Here is a 17,997-nt window from a genome sequence, read left to right as displayed (position 1 = left end):
CATGCAGCATAATCCTGGACACAAAAGTAAAGGTTAGAATAAATATGTATGTTAAGGACATTCTAGGTGCTTGACTAGAAGCAAAGTTTTATCAAGGAGTGTTTTGTAAATTCCCAACAAGGTACAGTTGGCGATAGTTTCCATGCCCTTCCTCCCCTCCCCAATTTGTTTCATGTAATAGTACAGCAGAACGAGTCCAGACAGACCTCAGTGTTCATGGTCCTTCAGGGTCCTTTGCTAAACAATGTGCCTTGTATACAATGTTATAATTTTCAAAAGGATAATGAAATCTGCTAGAGTATGACTGCATTCTTTCTGAATTACAGCCATGAAGCATATAAAAGTCAGGTCTCTGAAAAGAGTGGGAAAAATGGGATATTGAAGGAGATTACTTGGTCTTTAAGGGCACAATTTGGCTGTGAACAAATTTTCCAATAGTTTATAAAGCAGAGTTATGCCTGTAATCAATTAGGAAACTTCATACTTAATTCTTGTTCTTCAGCTAATACCAAGGATTATAAAGATTTAAAGAAAGAAATTAATCAAATTTCCACCATGTGTCTCATCTTCAGAACAGTGGATTTCACATGTACATACAAACCTGGAGTACTTCACTCTGCAGCAGATTCTGCTGGTTCAGAACAATCAAATCCCTTTTCATTAATGATAATATGTAGTACTAACTTCTATTTTTGAGTACTTCAAACTAATTTTCTAAGTTCATCTTCAGATGGGTTAAATAGTAATGAAATGCTATAGTGACAGGCTAAGACTTATTCATAGTATTACTCAAGTGTAATAGAGTATTTATTTTGATATTGGGCAACACACTGTTATTGCCAAGCAATTTGGTAATAAACAGTTGGGTATCAGTCTGCTTGGAATACAATTAAATTTGTGCCTTTCAAGAAGGCTGTGCTGGTGGCTATTGCTGATTTAGATAACTAAAACTAGAATTCTGCTGTATTAAGTAATGGTTTTGTTTTGCTGGATTCATCATATTAAAATGTGATATAAAACTAAGTGACATGAACTTTGGCAATGATAGTTAGGATATCATAAAGCTATGCTAGCTCTTCACTCTCTGCTTCTCTTTCATCAAAAGTATTATTGATCATTAATGCCAAAATGAAAAATAAGTGGTAGCAACTCATATAAGAAAACATTTGGATGGCAGTTGTTCTACATTAGGTGTAGTTAATGGTCATGTTTACAACCACAAATGTAATATTTACATGCATTGAAATGACAGAATTGATTAAATGGGATAAGGGAAGAATGTACCAGAAGCTGCAAAGCATAGTTTTTTTTGTACATTTGATTGATGTTGCTGGGGCATGTTCTGGATCTCCAGAATATTAGTAAGAAGATGAAATAAAATCACAACTAGACAAGCAGTTCATTACTTGTCTTGAGGAAAAAGAAAAAAGCAAGAAAGAATAGTAGCGAATGAAATAATCAAATTTGCAGCCCTGTATAAGCATAGATTGACATAGAAGGAAAATCATAGGTTATGATTAACATTAATAACACTTACATTGCTAAAGCAGTTGGCAGATATCAGCCAGAGATTCATTTAGAAACATTGCTTGTAGCTACTGAGAATGGTATTCAGCATCAAATACTTTGTATTAGAAATTTTCCCTGTCAAGCAAATGAAATGAGTTTAGCTTGCAGGAAAACATAAAGTGACAGAACAAAAGAAATGGAATGCAATTTGGGGTCCCAGAGATATGAAGAGCTTCTATTAAAGACTGTCTGTAACATCTGTCTACAAGTGTGAGATTTTTTTCTTGTTTTACTTATGTTCTTTTTTTTTTTTTTTTTTGCAGTAATGTAGGTGTATGGATTGCCCTCTTTTTCTTAATAATACTAAAAGAAAAAAAATAGCAAAAAAATCCCTAAAATCCTGTCCTCCCAGGTGACACTTGAGGAACAAAATCTCAGTATTGTTATTCAATGGGTAGTTGTTGATGTCTTTCCTTCTCTTTTATCCTGTTCAATTTTTATTTTCTACCATTTTTGCCTTGTTCTGTGTGTGTGAAAAAGTTCAGTATTTCTGCTGTTGTGTGTTATTGGTAGGTTTCTTTCATTCCAGAATCTGACATTTGAACTTCCTAGGATAAAGAGGGATATTCTTTCTCTGTGCTTTATAAGCAATCTTTGCTGTTGCAGAGGCAACTTTAATCACTCAGCTCTTGGTTGTGGATCTCTGGTGCCAGAAGTTGTTCCACCATGCCATGGGTCAATCTGACCCAATCATGGGCTCCTTTCCTGAGCCATTCCCATGGGTGTGCAGGACAGCACAGCCCTCCTGGAGGCACTGCTCGGCAGTGACAGAGCACAGGTGCTGCTGGCACACAGGCTCCTAAACGTTGGGAGATTTAGGAGATTCTCCTTACTCAAAGGAATTTATCAGTGGGTTCTCCAGACAGCATCTCCTCTTTCACAGTAGTGAGTAAACCTAGAAACTCAGCCCTGAAGTTTTCCCAACATTTGAGTTAGATTATTCAGAGTTGAACACTGATTTAGACTTCAAATGATTCAGGAATTGCTGAAGTATTGAAATATCTTTCTTGCTTCCAAACTCTAAATTGTGAGGCATTTCCTGTTTTAATATTCACCTATCTTAGCAGCTTTTAAAATTATTATTGTACTTTAGTGAAGAAAGGCATGCATAAGGCTATGTACTTTATTATATCAGCCATCATACAGCATGTAGGCTTGTGAGTGTTCCTGTGTAAAAATAATCTCCTGTATTATCAGAAGTGCAGGTATACAAAACAAAACTGCCTTGTATTGTAAAATATTCAGGAGTGTGTGTAAAGAATAAAAAAGCTTGGCTTTCAATTGGTGCTCTTAATGCTTGGCTATGGACAATTTGTTTCACCATCAAATCAGTTTGAATGCACTTACAGAGAACATTACTGTATTAATTTAAAAACATTTATGATTTCATGAAGGAAGTCCTGCTATTGACCCTTATGGAAGGGAAACGTAAGTTGGATTTGAGGGCCTTGAAAAAGTAAATCAAAACAAAGTTTTAAGCTAGTCATTAAAACTGAAAACATCAAGCAGCATTAAAATTCTTTTTTTACTTTCTTTTGCATTTCAGGGTAGGCACACTGATGAAGACAGTGTATTCTATAGAGGATACAATGGGTAGAACTGTCAAATATTAACTCCTTTTCAACAGCAAAAAAGATCAATTGAAATTTCTTTCTAACACCCTTATTGACATTCCTTTTAATTTTTTTTCACAGAGGATCTTTCTCAAAGCTGGAAGTGAGGAAGAAATCTTTGCACATCTTGGCTTGGATTATGTTGAACCATGGGAAAGGAATGCTTAAAATTATTTTCCAGTGTACATTCATCAGTTGACTGCAATGGTATTTCTGCCCACCTTGCAGTCTGATATAGTTATATATACATATCTATATAATAAGTATTTCTATGACAACAAAAAAATTTACATAAGTATTAGAAGCCACTTGCACTTGCTAATGTTCCTAGAAGATAAGAGTTTAAGTTTTTCAGAATCTTTCCCAGTCCTTTCTAGTTTTGAAGCTTCTATGTGGGAGTGATAAGACAGAGCTTGCTTTGGGGGGAAAACTTGGAACTGGTGAGATTTTTGCTTATGGTAGGAATTTAACATTAGTATGAACAATACTTATTTTTTAAGTAGTCAGCTACAACAATATGTAAATAATTCAAAACATTTGAGCTGAGTCAAAACTTTACTGAAATGTATGCTGGTCTTTAACTGGATTTCTTATGTATTTTGCTGAATCCATGTATAAAATTGCTCTGTGTATAAGGCTAAATGACCTAGGCAGTAACTACCTTGCAGTCTCAGCAACTTTCGGCTTCAGCTGTAATATTTTTGCAGGTAGGGCACCATTCTACAAAAACTATAAACAAGTTGATAATTCAGTGAGGGTTAAAAAACATTTCACAGGAAGGGATTTTGAAAGGGAAAGTGGAATCACTCAGTAGCAATCTTCAATTGTGTAGAAAAATACTATAAATTTATAGTACTGATTTTGACTGAAGAGGAGTCAGGTTGTGAGATGTAATGGTCCTCAATCAGGAATTGGAATCATAACCTGCATGAAAACAATGGTTTTAAGTGTCAGGCTGGTGACTGCTCCAAGACAAAAAATTTTAATCATCTGTGCTCAGTTTAGATAGATGGAACTTTATTTACTAGTAAGTGTGAGCTGTTGGGCTATTGACTGCTCTAGAGTGGTATTCCCTGTCTTTAGTCAGAAATTCATATTGGATGTGAGAAGCTTTCTGATAAAATCCCTACAAGATATTTTGGTTGCAGAAAATGTCTAGGTAGCTCTTGTGACCATAATGACAATGAAGGAGTCCTAATACATTTATCCTTTAATAAACAGGGGCATTCAGTGCTTTAGGAAATGAAGCTATTTACTGATCATTCATCATTTGAGAATAAAGGTGATTAAGAGCACCAGCATTGGTCAATTAATTTTCTCCTTAAAAATCTGGATTTTTTTTCCCTCTGTTGAGGCTGGCTTCAGCTCTTGACATGATGAGGAAAGAATGGCAATGACAGGGCTGTGCACAACAGTTATTACTGACAGTAAAGGCTTCCAATATTCAAACACTATCTGGTACTTTAAAAAGTGTGCTTATTTTCTTACTCATTACTTTAAACTGGGTAACAGACTTTTAGAGGACTGTTGTAAACTATTCCAAAACCTCAGTCAGGGTTGTAGAAAAATGTGTTGATGGCAGGAATTTGCTTCTTGCCTGTGTCAATAAAACCACCCCATTTAAGTTGCAGTTTTGCTAACTGAGCTGAAAATACAATGCTACTTCCTAAACTGCTCTAGCCATGAAGCACTTGCATTGCTTCCTGCTTTATTGTGCTGATGTTTGAAGTAGCTTCTCTGTGTTTTGCATCAGAATGCTGACACTTAAGTAGCAGTGACATTTTTCAGTCCTAATCAAAGAAAAAAAAAAGCTATGGTACCTTGTCTGAATATTCTTTCCACTTGGCTAACATTTATAACAAATTATCCATTCCAGTTGTGCTGTTTCTGCAAACTTGAAGACACAGACAAAGTATCAAAAATTCTGAATTCCACATTTATTATTTATAAATAAATAATTCACATCTTGGGTGCCTATGCATCACTTATAATTATGCCACCTGTGAGGAAAAAGATACCAACACAAGTTCTGTCAGCTCCTCCAAGACTAGAAGAAATCAGCATATCACTTTATTCTTTTACTTCCATCAGTTTTTCTGAAGTTTATTTAGAATACATCGTACAGATTGCTCACTGAATTAACTATTTAAAAAAAAAAATGGACCTGATAAATGAGGGGTTGTGTTAAAGAGAGGAGCAGCTTAGATGACCAGGATGGTTTGACCATGAAGAAGATGCCTTCTCTTGTGCACACCCTCACTGGAGCAGCTGCTACCCCAAATAGTATTGCAGATACCGTGTGCAGGACCATCCCTGACAGCAGCTGCCAAACCAGTCAGCTGAGACTGCAATTAGAAAAGATAAAAATCATAGAGGAGAGCTGGGAGGGAGCAGGTTAAAGGAAATGAAGCCTTTATCAGCTGAGCACGTCTGTATCCATGTGCTAGTGAAAAGTCCCTCCAGTGTGATGGAACTGTTGGAGTCAGTGGTAGCAAAGCTTCTGAGCTCATGAAGGACCAGTGGGGCCTCAGAGCCTGGAAAGGGCAAACTCTTGTAACAAGAACAGACCAACATTTGTAATAGGAGGAAGGGAAGAGAGCATTTCCGATCAGTGCACTTAATATCTCCTAAATTGCTCAAATGATTAATAGACTGTATTTTAATGCACCTAGAGGAAAATAAAGTGCTAAGTTATTGGTAACTTGGTCATCAGAAACAAATCATGTCAAACTAATTCAGTTGTAAAGTCCCTGGAGGCTGTTTTTTTAAAAATGTCTATCCCTCCTCCCTTGCTTCTGCACCAAGGCAATTTGGCAAATAGTGAGTAGAGAAGGATCACTGGTTTAATAAGCATCTACAAACTAATGCTCTAAAAATTACTAAGTAATTCCATCTCTGGGAAAAAGAAGGAAAAGGAAAGCCAGTGTTATTTTTTTTTCATGGTTTGAAGTAATATATGATTTGTTTAATAATCTCTTAAGGCAAAAGCAATGAGATGTATTTAGTTTGGTGGGTAATCATGTATTTAGTTAATGTCTAAAGGAATAATGTATTGAAGGAAAAGCTAATTCTATCTACACAGCTCTACAAAATTGCAAATCTGGGCAACCTAAACACTCATACAACTGAAGCAACATGGATTTTCTGCAAATAACTGGAAACCTGAGAACTGCTGCTACTTTGCATAAATAACTCCAGAACGTTAAAAAACCCAAACCCAAATATTTGCAAATGTTATAATCCCCAAATGAAATGTCTTTTCTACAGTTTATGGGCAGATTTTTTTGGCTTTCTCAGGTGAGACCATCCTATTCCTTGGTATGAAATACATTATTTCATTTTTTGAACAGCTGTTACTTTCTATTTTACAATTTTCTTTGGCAACTGCAGTTAAAATGACCCCAGTTAAAATGACCAGGTCCTGGGTCTAACAGGTTAGTTAGTGTCACATAAACAAATGAAGACAGAGAGCTCTTAGAAAGCTGTTTAATGTCTCCTTCAATAAATGTGTACTATAGGCAACCCATAAAATCTAATACTATTTTTCAGTGGGTGCCTCCAAACAGAAACTATTCCCAAATACTACTGGTGGTACAGAAACTCCACATGTGGGGGGGTGATGCTGGACTACACATCCCAAAAGCCCAGGTGCCTCAGGGAAATCACTTGGCTGATGAGAATCAATCCTATCTGTGCATGGTGACTGACCATAGGGAGAGAAGGAGAGAGAACATGTGTAGGGTAAGTACAAAATCTCCCAGTTTTCTGTGTTTTAATACATGAACACACTTACTGAAAACCAAGCTACTTTTTTATGGTTGCAGACATTTGATTCCAGTTCCTTCATGTCTATGCAGCAAAAAAAAACCAAAACCTAAATGGTATATTTCCTTTTGTGTTTCATTCTTGCCAAAATCAACATGCTCATTGAAAGGGATTTTTGGAAATGGCAAGGCTCCCTAGACCCCCCTTTCCCACCATTATGAGGTTTTAAGTGAACAATATTTATATAAAAATAACTCAGATGCATTTTTTATCCAATAAATAAAGCCTTTTTAGCAGGATTGCATAATTTAATGTGTTTGCTGCTATATATACACATACTATGTCCAAATTATTTTAAGTTTTCTACGAGCTTCAGGGTCTTTTCCTCTTAAGGAAGCTATGCATAAAGATATAATAGAAAATAGCAAGAAAGAACTCTATTTTATTTGATGATTTCTCTGCTGGGGAAGTGCAGATTATATTCCAGAAATTTGTGGTTGCAACATTTAGGGGAAAAAAAGCAAATAATAAAAAATAATATCCCAGCACTTCAAAAATAAAATAATGGTCTTTGTATTTTTCTAACCAGTAAAAGAGAAATGATTTGGAATTTTCTTCACAGCTGGGTAGATCTAACTTCAGAAATGGAGCTTGAGGAGGTTATGTAATTGTGTGACTGGGTAGGAGTGTTTCTGCAGTTGGAAACTGTTGCTGATGATACAAGTCTGAAAGTGTTCCATTTTTAGTAGCCTAAGGATGGGGCTGAAAGACCACTTGGGCCTGTGGCTTCCATGAGTGTACTCTATAAATCCCACACTTCAACATGTAATGGTGGGGAAATTTTGCCTTTTCACTCCACTGACACGCGTAAGATCAAGAGATGTTGAGAGGAGAGCTGGGATCTGCTGCTTCTGGTGACCCTGAAATCCTTTGGTTCTGCTGTAAACTGTGTTATGATACATCAACTGCGTTTCTGTGTTTTAAACTAAACTATCAGAGACTTAATTCTCTGCCTTTTGTCCTTTTACAGTATGCTTTAAAATGTGCTAAAGACTGTAAAGTATACTTTGTGTTGGCGTTGTACGAGTGGGAAGTGGTTGTTTTGGAAACCCTGACAGACTGGTTGCAGGGCTGGAGCTGTTGCAGGGCTCTTGACAAATGATTGATGATTTAATTTGAATCCTTCACAATCCCAACACTAAAAAAGAAGCCAAATACCATAAATATCAGGGTCCTTTCAGACTGGTTATCACAATCACAGAAGGAATCTGTGCGTTTTTCTCCCATTAATCTCACCCCTTATCCCCAGTTAGATTTGGTTTCATGAGGGGACAAGGACACACATCTGAAGGAGTCCACTGTCAACCACAGAACAAGTGCTCTCCTCCTCCCTGCTGAGAAGGTTCACAACCCCTTTTTTTACTCACCTGAAGGACCCAGAGATTCTCTTTGACTACGTATGACCAGGAAATTGAACATTGAACAGCTCTAAGCAAGTTTCTATCAGATGCACATAAAGGGGCCTGATGAACTATGTATTTTTAAAATGTGCTGCAAGCCCCACTGTTTCACGTGTGTATACAGGGAAGGATTTTCAAAACCACCCAAGTGAGAAAGAAACTGTAGATGGGTGGGCCACTCCACATTGAGATTTAGTGACAGATGTTTGCTAAGACAATCTACACTAGATGACAAATGACTATACATTAAAGCTTTCAAAAGACAAAAAAAAAAAAAAGCCTCCAAGAAACATTTGAACTGAAGTTTAATGATCATACAAAATTACCAGCAAATCAAGAATTGCAAGCTTTTAAAAAGAAGGGCTGAACAGAGAATAAACATTCTTCTAATGTAAGGGAGGGATGAACAGATATGAAGATTGTCAGAGCTGTCAGTGATGAACTTAATATTGCAGTTATTCCAGTCCCTAAGAAGTCAAAAGAAGAACCTCAGTGAGTTGTATTAAATCCCTCTAGAAGAAAATACTTCTCATGCAAAATAAGGTGAGTACCTAAAAATCCCTGAAAAACCAACTTTTATGCACAAGGTAGAACAAAATAACCACAGACAAATGGGAAATAATAACAAAAATGAATAATGATCAACTCTAATGAGTTACAAGTTTTAAGATATGGTCATAATATTTATAAAACAATAGTGGAGGCTTGCCTGAGAGCTGAAGTATATTACATTAAATGAATAGAATTGAAGAAAAACAAATGACTTGTAGTATGAGAAACATCTCTCAATGGTCTAGTTGTGAAAGACCATTATTATGGGTAATGATTTCTTGCTGTTGGGAAAGGGGAATAGAATCTTCAAAAGTATCCAGCTTGCAGAATCTGTAATCTCAGCAATTCCTTTTAAAAGAAGCAAAGAGGATTGACAGTTACTCTTATTGCAACAGGACAACTGTTCATTTTCCCTTTTTAGCTCTTCAAAAAGATCACAGAAACAGCCATATGATGTTGAGTGCTAGTTGAATTTTACTGCAAATAATTCATCTAAAAGCAGACAGAGACAACAATCTCAAATTATGCTGATATATCAATCATAGTATGCCACAGGGTTCTCCAAGGGAACAGAATTTTAAGCCTAAAATTCTTAGCTTTTTATATGTGTGATTCATTTTCTTGTTGTTGTATGGATTTCTGGTTTTAAAACAGGTCACATTTTAGCTTTTGATCCTCATACAAAGCTAATTAAGAAAGGATTATTACAAATTGTAGTGCCTCATCCAACCAGAGGTCTTTTCACTGCTATGTCCTTTCTTTGATCTGGTTTTTTTTTCATAATTTGTACAGCACTTTCTTAGCCCCTAAGTCTTCAATTAAACATTTTAGGCATTTCTGTGCAAAACCAAGCAAACTGTGTAAGAAGAAATACTAAGACACCCAACAGCAGCACAGTATTCAGCAATGATTAATTGACATTTATGAGGAGCTGTTTGCTCTCACCCAGCACAAACCAGACTTTGGGCTTCTCAATCAGGAGACCCATTTCAGCCACACTGATTTTAAACTGATGAGAACCCGTGTCCTTAAAGAAGGTTGGGCTGGTTTGTGCCAGTGGCAGAAATGCTTTGTGCCTGCAGTGTCTGTGTGGGGTGAAACCCGTGGAAGAAAGAGGTAATCTGACAATAGGATGTTTAGTTGAATCAAGATAAACCTGTAATCATAGGCAGAAAGTAAACAAATACAGAATTCATTTATGTGAAAATACACCTTGAATACTGTAAAAAGAGAATTTTGTTGGGACCTGCACATATTATCTGTTCTATTCCTTTTAGGAAGTTACTTAGCAGGGCCTTCCAGATACTCGTTTGTGACATTCTAGAAAATAATGGGAAAAATAATGTAAGTTGAGAATAAAATCCAAAATAATTTGGATTTTGTTTGTAAATTTAGCAGGACCATCATGATGCCCAATAATAGCGAAGTTACTAACATTATCTGGCAATATGTTATTCAACTTACAGTTATTTCACTTTATTGGTGCCTATAAGGACTTATTAAAGCAAGTTTATCTAGTTTTTTTGATTAGAATGTATTACTCAATATTAGCTCACAGCTTAGAAAATTTGGAATTCTTACAAAAGTAAAAATTCTTTAACTTCGAAGTTTAATATTTAACAACCAAAACCAGAATAAGTATGCACATATCAGATAAGGGTAATAAAAATTGTTACCTTTCTGGCCCCTTTCTTTTTATTCTTGGAGTTTGCTTTCTAAACCTCACATTTGAATAAGAAAAATCTTACCTTTTTTGTGCAACTGATAAATTTGGGTTTTTGATTGTATTATCAAACAAATTGATTAATACAGAGAAGGTATGGTTATTAAAAATATCTTATCAAAACAAAAAACTCAGTTTATGGAATGCATTAGCATTCACAACTGATAATGCAAATGTGAATTATATCACAGTACACTCAATATACCATCTGCTCCAGAAAGAAAAACATCTGTTGGTAAATGTAAACTGTGGAGCTTATGTGGTATGCAATATGTTCAGATACTGTATGGAATAAATAAATTGGACTTTGACAATCTATTATGTTAGGAGCATTCAACTACTTTCTTATCTTGAAAAGAGGAAAAGCTCAGCTGCAAGTATGTTTTGAGATGGTAGAGGAAATTATTGTGCCATGTCCCATCCAGATGGCTTTTGCTGAAGCCAGTCACTGACAGGCTGCTGCAATCATCATCAACAGTTATGAGATGCTTTAAACCAGCATGAGCATAGATGAATAAACTTCTCTGCAGTAGAGGTTTCTGTGCTTGAATTTTCATGATGGTGATGACACTGCAATTTGTGACATTGTTGGAATTGGCTGTATTTTCTGGCTTGTAGGATGAAAATCATGCACATGAAAAATGTATATTCACATGTATGAATGATAAAGAAGACTTTTGCATCTTTAAAAATATAGTTATAATCATGTGCTGATGCTATTTTTAATTTTTAATGTGCTGCACTGATATAAAAATGGAAAATAGGCACTAGTTTTTGAGTTCTAAGGGCCATGATAGCCCTTATAAGATCTAATCTAAACTTATAAAATCAAGGCCTTGTAAAATCTAATGAGGTTTTTTTTCCTGATTTAGAGTATCTTGTTTTCATATTTATTTGTTCAATACATTTTAAGCAATTATACAAAGCAATATTAATTTTTTTTTACCCACAACTGAGCGTGACAGCTGAAGCAGAGGTAAAAGTCTGGGAATGGCACTGGGAAATGCATCCATATGTACATATGTGCATTTACTGTACCACAGAAATTTCCTTGACAACTCTCCTTTCATTCCTTGTCAGCTCATGGAAAGCTCAAAGAGGTTTTCACATATTTGAGAAAAGTGTTAAGGATGCAGAAATGCATGTTTGGACATGTCAGAAAACTTCTTCAAAATGTCAGGATTTCTACTTCAGTTTAAACCTTTTCGTCCATATTGTGAGAAGGAAATTATCATAATCTGTTGTTAAATGAGTAAAAATAACATTTGTGCTAGTGATAGCTTGCAAGTTCTATTTGTTTAAGCATCTTAAAATTCAGTATTTATTTGCAAGGGAACATAAGCCCTCCTGTGGTGGAGGATGCCCTGATGTTTCTCCATTGTGGAGTAATCCAAAGGAAAGGTAACCCTTGCTAGAGAATATTTGGGCTTCTGTTGTAATTCTTCTCTTCAAGAACATTCATTGTTGGTCTCTTCCTTGCTTTAACTTTTTACTCTGCACTGTCCTTGCTTGCCATTGTTTCTTTTCTTTAGTTTTCCAGCATGTTCTGTGCTGTCCTTGCTTGCCATTGTTTTTTTTCTTTAGTTTTCCAGCATGTTCTCATCCATTTTCAGGCTGCAGGTAACAATGGAAGAATGCTGCAGACAAAACACTTTGAGTTTTAACTCTTTGGATCAAACTCATCAGTCTACTGTTCTTTGTGGTGCTGCTAACACCTGTGGTACCCTTCACTCCATGTATCCATTATCAGAGAGCTTTTTATCCTTAAGAATAGTAACTGACACAAGCCTCACAAATCTTTTTATTCATGTTAACATATTTAGTCACCTGCAACAGAACTGAATGACACAATGCAAAGTGGAAAATCTTTCCAAAAAGAAGCACTAAAAAAGGGTAGATGTAGCAGCTCTTTGTGCAACATTGCAAAAAAAAAATCCTATGTATCGATATTCAAAGCACTAAAAGGGATCAATGCAGGGACTAAACAGCTCTATATGGTTTGTCCAGCTGTACTGCCTATGCAAGAGTACCTTTTTAACCCATTACTGGTGATAGAAGTGAGCCATAAATTTTGTCTTAGTTGACATAGCTTTCAGTTTTGCTTCTGTCAATATCTCTTAGGACTTGTGGTCTACTCTGTACCCTTTTTTAAAAAATTGGGGTGCAGGTATTTTTTCAGGTCTCTATACAAGCAGAGATGAACTCAACTGTTGAATTATGAATAGTTTAAAATATTCCAGAGAACACACAGGCAACAATACTTTTTTATGAGTTCCAATTTGTCAAAAATAGTAGGTTTCAAAATACGGACAGGTTCACAGCTATCTTGCTGCAAGAAATAAAAGCACAGCCCAAGGTATCAATATCAAGATAATAAAAGAGCAGTCTATCTTAGCAGAAATAAAGATCAGTTAACCGAATGGACCTAAGCTTTAAATATTAATAACAAGACTGGCAGCTCTCTTCTTTTCATATTTGGACTGAATGTTAGATACAGGATTGCTTATGTGCTAAAGAGAAAAATAACCACTTAACAACCTTTGCCAGTAAAAATAACCTGCTTTCATCTTTTTGGTTGAATTTAGATGGAAAATATAAGTCTGGTAGTGGAGATCAGACAAATGATCTAAGAACAATAAAAGTGCCTGAGGGATATAAGGTGTTAAAGAAAGATAAGTGGAGTATAAGCATCCATGCAGGGACATGCAAATACTGCCAAAGACTTTGTCCTCTAAGTACCAGCATAAAGATTAGAAGCAGTACTGGGCCAAGAATGGAATGATCTGAGAGACATCAGAGCTAAGCTTTATGCTTTGTAAGAAATTTAAAATCCCATAACAGCCTAAGATCAGAAACTGATCACTGGTCTCCAAATTACAGCTGGACAAGACTAATATAGGCAGTGTAGGAAAAAACCCAATGCTTTAAATCTCCTCATTAGAGTCCCATGGTGCAGTGATGACTCAAACAGCACAAAGAAATGCATAAAGAATTGGAAATATTTTGAAATGGTTTTTTTTGTTGAGTCATGTAATTCTGAAATAACTCTAGGTATATATAAAGGAAATACAGCCTTTGGATACAGAAGACAACTAACTGAAAGCTTATAAAATATGAGAGACATGATAGTCTCTTGAGTGATAGTCCTAACAGCAGATAAAAGCAAAATGGCACTCAGCACATTTGACAAAAATGTAAAAGGTATAAAAACGTTATCAGCAATAAAGTTTATAAATTAGTAAGGCAACACTTCATCCTGAGGAAACAAAAAAAAAAGTGTATCTATATGACCAGGTTTTTTTTTTTTTTTTGATACTACTAAATGGAAGTTGCACTCTATAAACCTGGGATGATCTTAGGATTTTACACTTGGCACAGAAGTGTGTGTTGAATCATAGGTGTTGGTGATGCTGTGGGGATGCCAAATACAACTCGGTCACTGTGAATCTGGAGAATATGTCAGAAATTTTGTTTGACAATCCTTAAAATGAAGGAGGAAAGTATAAGAAAACAGACAAGGGAGTCAAATGCAAGGAGCAACGGGGATGTGAGTAGTGAGGCAATAATAGAATTCATAAAAATTGCTCCTTCTGGGGAGAGAGTGGAGGTGCTGGTAATTGACAGGCCAAGATGAAGGGGTGCCTTTATATGTTTGACAAGAGTGGGAAATGGACATAGAAGAGCTGGAGAAATAAAGGTTTTTAAAGTAATTCCTTAATAAATAAGGCCTGAAGAGGCAAGTTGCTATAAAGCTAAATACAAATGAAAGTGTGAAGTAAGGCTTATATAGAGTCAAAAGCAATGGCTGTCATTCTCCAGATCTCAAATAACCAAGCAGTCAACCTGTCTATTTTGCAAAGCTTCAACAGGCAGGATAGTGTGGGAGTTCTCTTCCAGTGTAGGATGAGATTTAGGTATGGTGCAGATTGCAATGTCAACTCTGATGTGATCACAAAAGTCCTTCTATTTTCTCAATCTGTTTCAAGATAAAAATGTCACATTGCAAAGTTGAAGTAGATCTAAGACTCCTAAGAACCCTCCATTGCAAAGACAAATGCAGCAGTTAAAATGGGATCAAAGGAATTGATAAGCCTTATGCAATTGATAAGCCTTATGCAATCTACCTCTAGTTATGAAGGAGGATTTTCTGTAGCTTTCATATTAGTTACATTTTGCTCTTGAAAATGCTGCATTATTTATTGTATGCATAAAACTTCATCTCCAAGGTCTGTGAAGAGTTTTTTTACTAAAAAGAAGTGGCAGCAGTTTCTGCTTCTTCATATCATACCAACAGCAAACTGTAAAGTCATGAGTGCTGGCTATCTCCCTTGATTTTTATTTAAGATTTATATTATTTTTTTTCAGAAGATTGTGGTACTAATAAGGTGTTGGATATTTTAAATGTGAAAGATGACAGATTGATTACTTGTTGTTTGTACAACTTTTAAAGCTAAGAATGTAAGATAGTAATTCAGTATATAATTTTCAGCTGGTTAGGAAACAGAAGAGCAGTTACCTCAGAACATCAGTTCCTGCTTACCAAGATATGTTGGGGAAACTGTGCTATTGTGGTGAGAGTATTACATACATATACAAACTGTGTGTTTATTATAACCAGTAGTTAAATTTAAATTATTATGAGCTATTTGGTATTCTAGTTGTCACAGGAAATACCATGGCTTCTGGCTTTAAGAATGAGGTAGATGGTATTGCTAACATAGAGAGATGTCTCACTATGGTAAATTATTGTTTTCAGTTGGAGTCCAAAAGCACCTTCCAGCTGTTTTTTGTTTCTTTTCTTCCATACCTTATATACTTGAAAATTATTCCTGTGCCTGCTTGGCTCCCTCAGACTCAATATGCATTAATAGGTGGGATTTATTAGTCATCTTGCTGGAGTGCATCTCCTGCAAGCTGAAATACAGTCAATAGGAATAATCAGAAAGTTTGCTCCAAAAAGTAATTCCAGAGCCGGACTGCAACAGTGGTGTAATGTACCCATGCACTCAAAAGGTATCAGAAGATTTCTACATGTCAACTCTCTCTGTTTCCTTTTACTTAATGATGGTTATTATTAAAAGCCTTTATAAAAAGTATATTATTTTTTAAGAACACCTGGTACATCTGTAATTTCAGCATTGCTGTGAAATGAGAAATACTGTGAGAAACATGCTGAGGGTACGGCATAAAGATACCTGCTAGCCTTTGATCACTAGTGGGTGATGTAAGAGGGAAAGGAAAGGTCACCAGCTGGAAAGATCCTGCTTCATTATAACCTATGAAGCTTCTGGGCTCTTAATGAACAACCACTGCATTGTACTGCCAGTGAAACAAATAAATAGCAGGACATGTTATTTATTGATCTTTTAATATACTGTGCTTAGGTGTACTGAAGATCATTAAAAGGAATATGTGTGTCATCAGTATAATCCTAAAAATAACAAAATGAAAGGATCAGCAGCTGCTATTTTTTGCTTGGGTTGTTTTGTTGTTTGTTTTTTCTTTTCTACAGTACAAAACAGAGCAAAAAGCAAATCACTGCCAAGTGTATAAATATATGAGGACATATCTTTGTAAATATTTAAGTAACTAGTAAAATAACCTTCCTAGATTTGTACAGTAAGTAGTAAAAACTGGCAAGTATGATTTCAAATGTTCTGCTTTTTCAGTTATATAATCAATGCAAAGATGTATTGTAATAAAATAAATAAAAAATAAAATAAAAAAATGTATATTTATGTTAAAAGAGGATTCACCCAAGTGCATTGTGTTTGTGTTCACTGTTTTGTAAGATGTTAAAAAAGATTTGAAAGGAAAAGTACCGTTTTTGCAGATGTACCATGGGGATTTAAGTAAGCAAAGGAAAACTACTGTACATTTTTTGACTTGGTAGCTAATAATTCTTCCTGAAAATCAACACATTTCATATCCAGTGCCACCTTTCTCTTTGACCAACAACTTTGATCAAATACTCAGCATCTACAATGATGGCTGAGCTTTCCAAGGGTGTGGTTGCATCTTTTACAAGGTCACATATCACCAGGCTGACCCAGAGACAAGTCACTGGCTGAATCACTGCCTAATTGACTACCTTTTTTGATTTCCTGCTCCAGCAAGATATGATGTGTGTCCATCAGTGTTGCAGTGCAGTGGGAATGTAAAAGTTGTGCAAAGACTGTCTCCACTGTGATGCTGCTAGACTGTGTCAAGCAGTCAGGAGCTGTCCTAGGCATTCTGTACATGAGGAAATACTATTTTACAGCTATTTTACATGGGTTCTTAGAACTACTTATTCCCTAGAAAGAAAGTATCTTTCATTAACCTGTTTTTAGTAGACTACACACGAACACAAAAAGACAAGCATACAGAAGCACAGGTTTGCTTCCAAATGAGGCCAGGGAGAAAGCTGTTATATTTAAACTACCACCAAACCTCTTTTAAAAATGCTTTCTGGTATAAACAAATAATAAAACTAAGACCTTCAGGGAGCATGAATGCAATATATAATGTAGATTGTACTGTACAGTACTGAGAGAAAAAAAATATGAGCAGGGTTATAGGAAGATGGGTTGATGTTTTCTTCTCTCCTTAGTTATTAGAGTCCTTAATGTATTGCACACAATTCTCTTTTTCAATACTTTCCTTTGCTCCATGCTGATAAATGTCCATATATGAGCTTGGAACATGCCTAAAGCATTAGTAGTTACATATTAGGATATCATTTTCCTTCCTCTCAAAGTAGTGCTGCTTTCTCAGAGATGATTGTTCAGTCATCATTCCTTAGAGTACACTTAAATGTATGATGACAATGTACCTTAGAGCCACCCCCAATCTTGCACTCCATGTTCACATTCCATTACAATGAACTCTGGTGGAGTAAGACCCTGGAGAGTAATGTTTTTACAGTCTCATTACCATCTAGTGTATTAGACCATGGCAAAAACATAGCTTAACGAAAAATATATCCTGTTACAGTGAATGATCACTTGGCAGCAATGGTTATTTTAAAACTTTATCTAAGGCCTTTAAACTAAGCTTTCACCATCTGTTCTGCCTTCTAATTATACATGCAAAAAGAACATAATTCACAAGTGTATCATAAAAGTGGGTAATGTAATTGATTAAATGGTACTGCTGCACGTATCTGTGTTTGGTTATTCAGTGCCTCTGTTTTGCTTTCAGCTCATAAATCACTTCGAATACATTGTACAGTGACTTTTTCTTGGCAGACAGACAAGGATGTACTCACATTTGAGGGGAGGCAATGAACTGGTGATAATGATGGATGGAAAGAGAATACCAGAGAGGTACAAAT

The 17,997-nt window shown here is 35.8% G+C and overlaps 1 protein-coding gene across 3 annotated transcripts in view; it reads left to right on the top strand.

Moving 5' to 3' along the window:
• The window catches only part of DNTT (DNA nucleotidylexotransferase), a 140,661-nt gene extending 132,753 nt beyond the window's left edge, over nucleotides 1-7,908 (top strand). For all 3 annotated transcript variants that reach the window (XM_077183041.1, XM_077183042.1, XM_054637628.2), the window contains one exon: nucleotides 3,264-7,908. In XM_077183041.1, the coding sequence (XP_077039156.1) occupies nucleotides 3,264-3,350 (87 nt within the window). In that variant the 3' untranslated portion in view covers nucleotides 3,351-7,908. The remainder of the gene's footprint in view (nucleotides 1-3,263) is intronic.
• The last annotated feature ends 10,089 nt before the right edge of the window (nucleotides 7,909-17,997 follow it).

This window comes from Agelaius phoeniceus, chromosome 9, assembly GCF_051311805.1.
Source record: "Agelaius phoeniceus isolate bAgePho1 chromosome 9, bAgePho1.hap1, whole genome shotgun sequence".
NCBI lineage: Eukaryota > Metazoa > Chordata > Aves > Passeriformes > Icteridae > Agelaius > Agelaius phoeniceus.
Note: the sequence above shows the minus strand (reverse complement) of the source record. Positions and strands in the feature narration are given on the sequence as shown.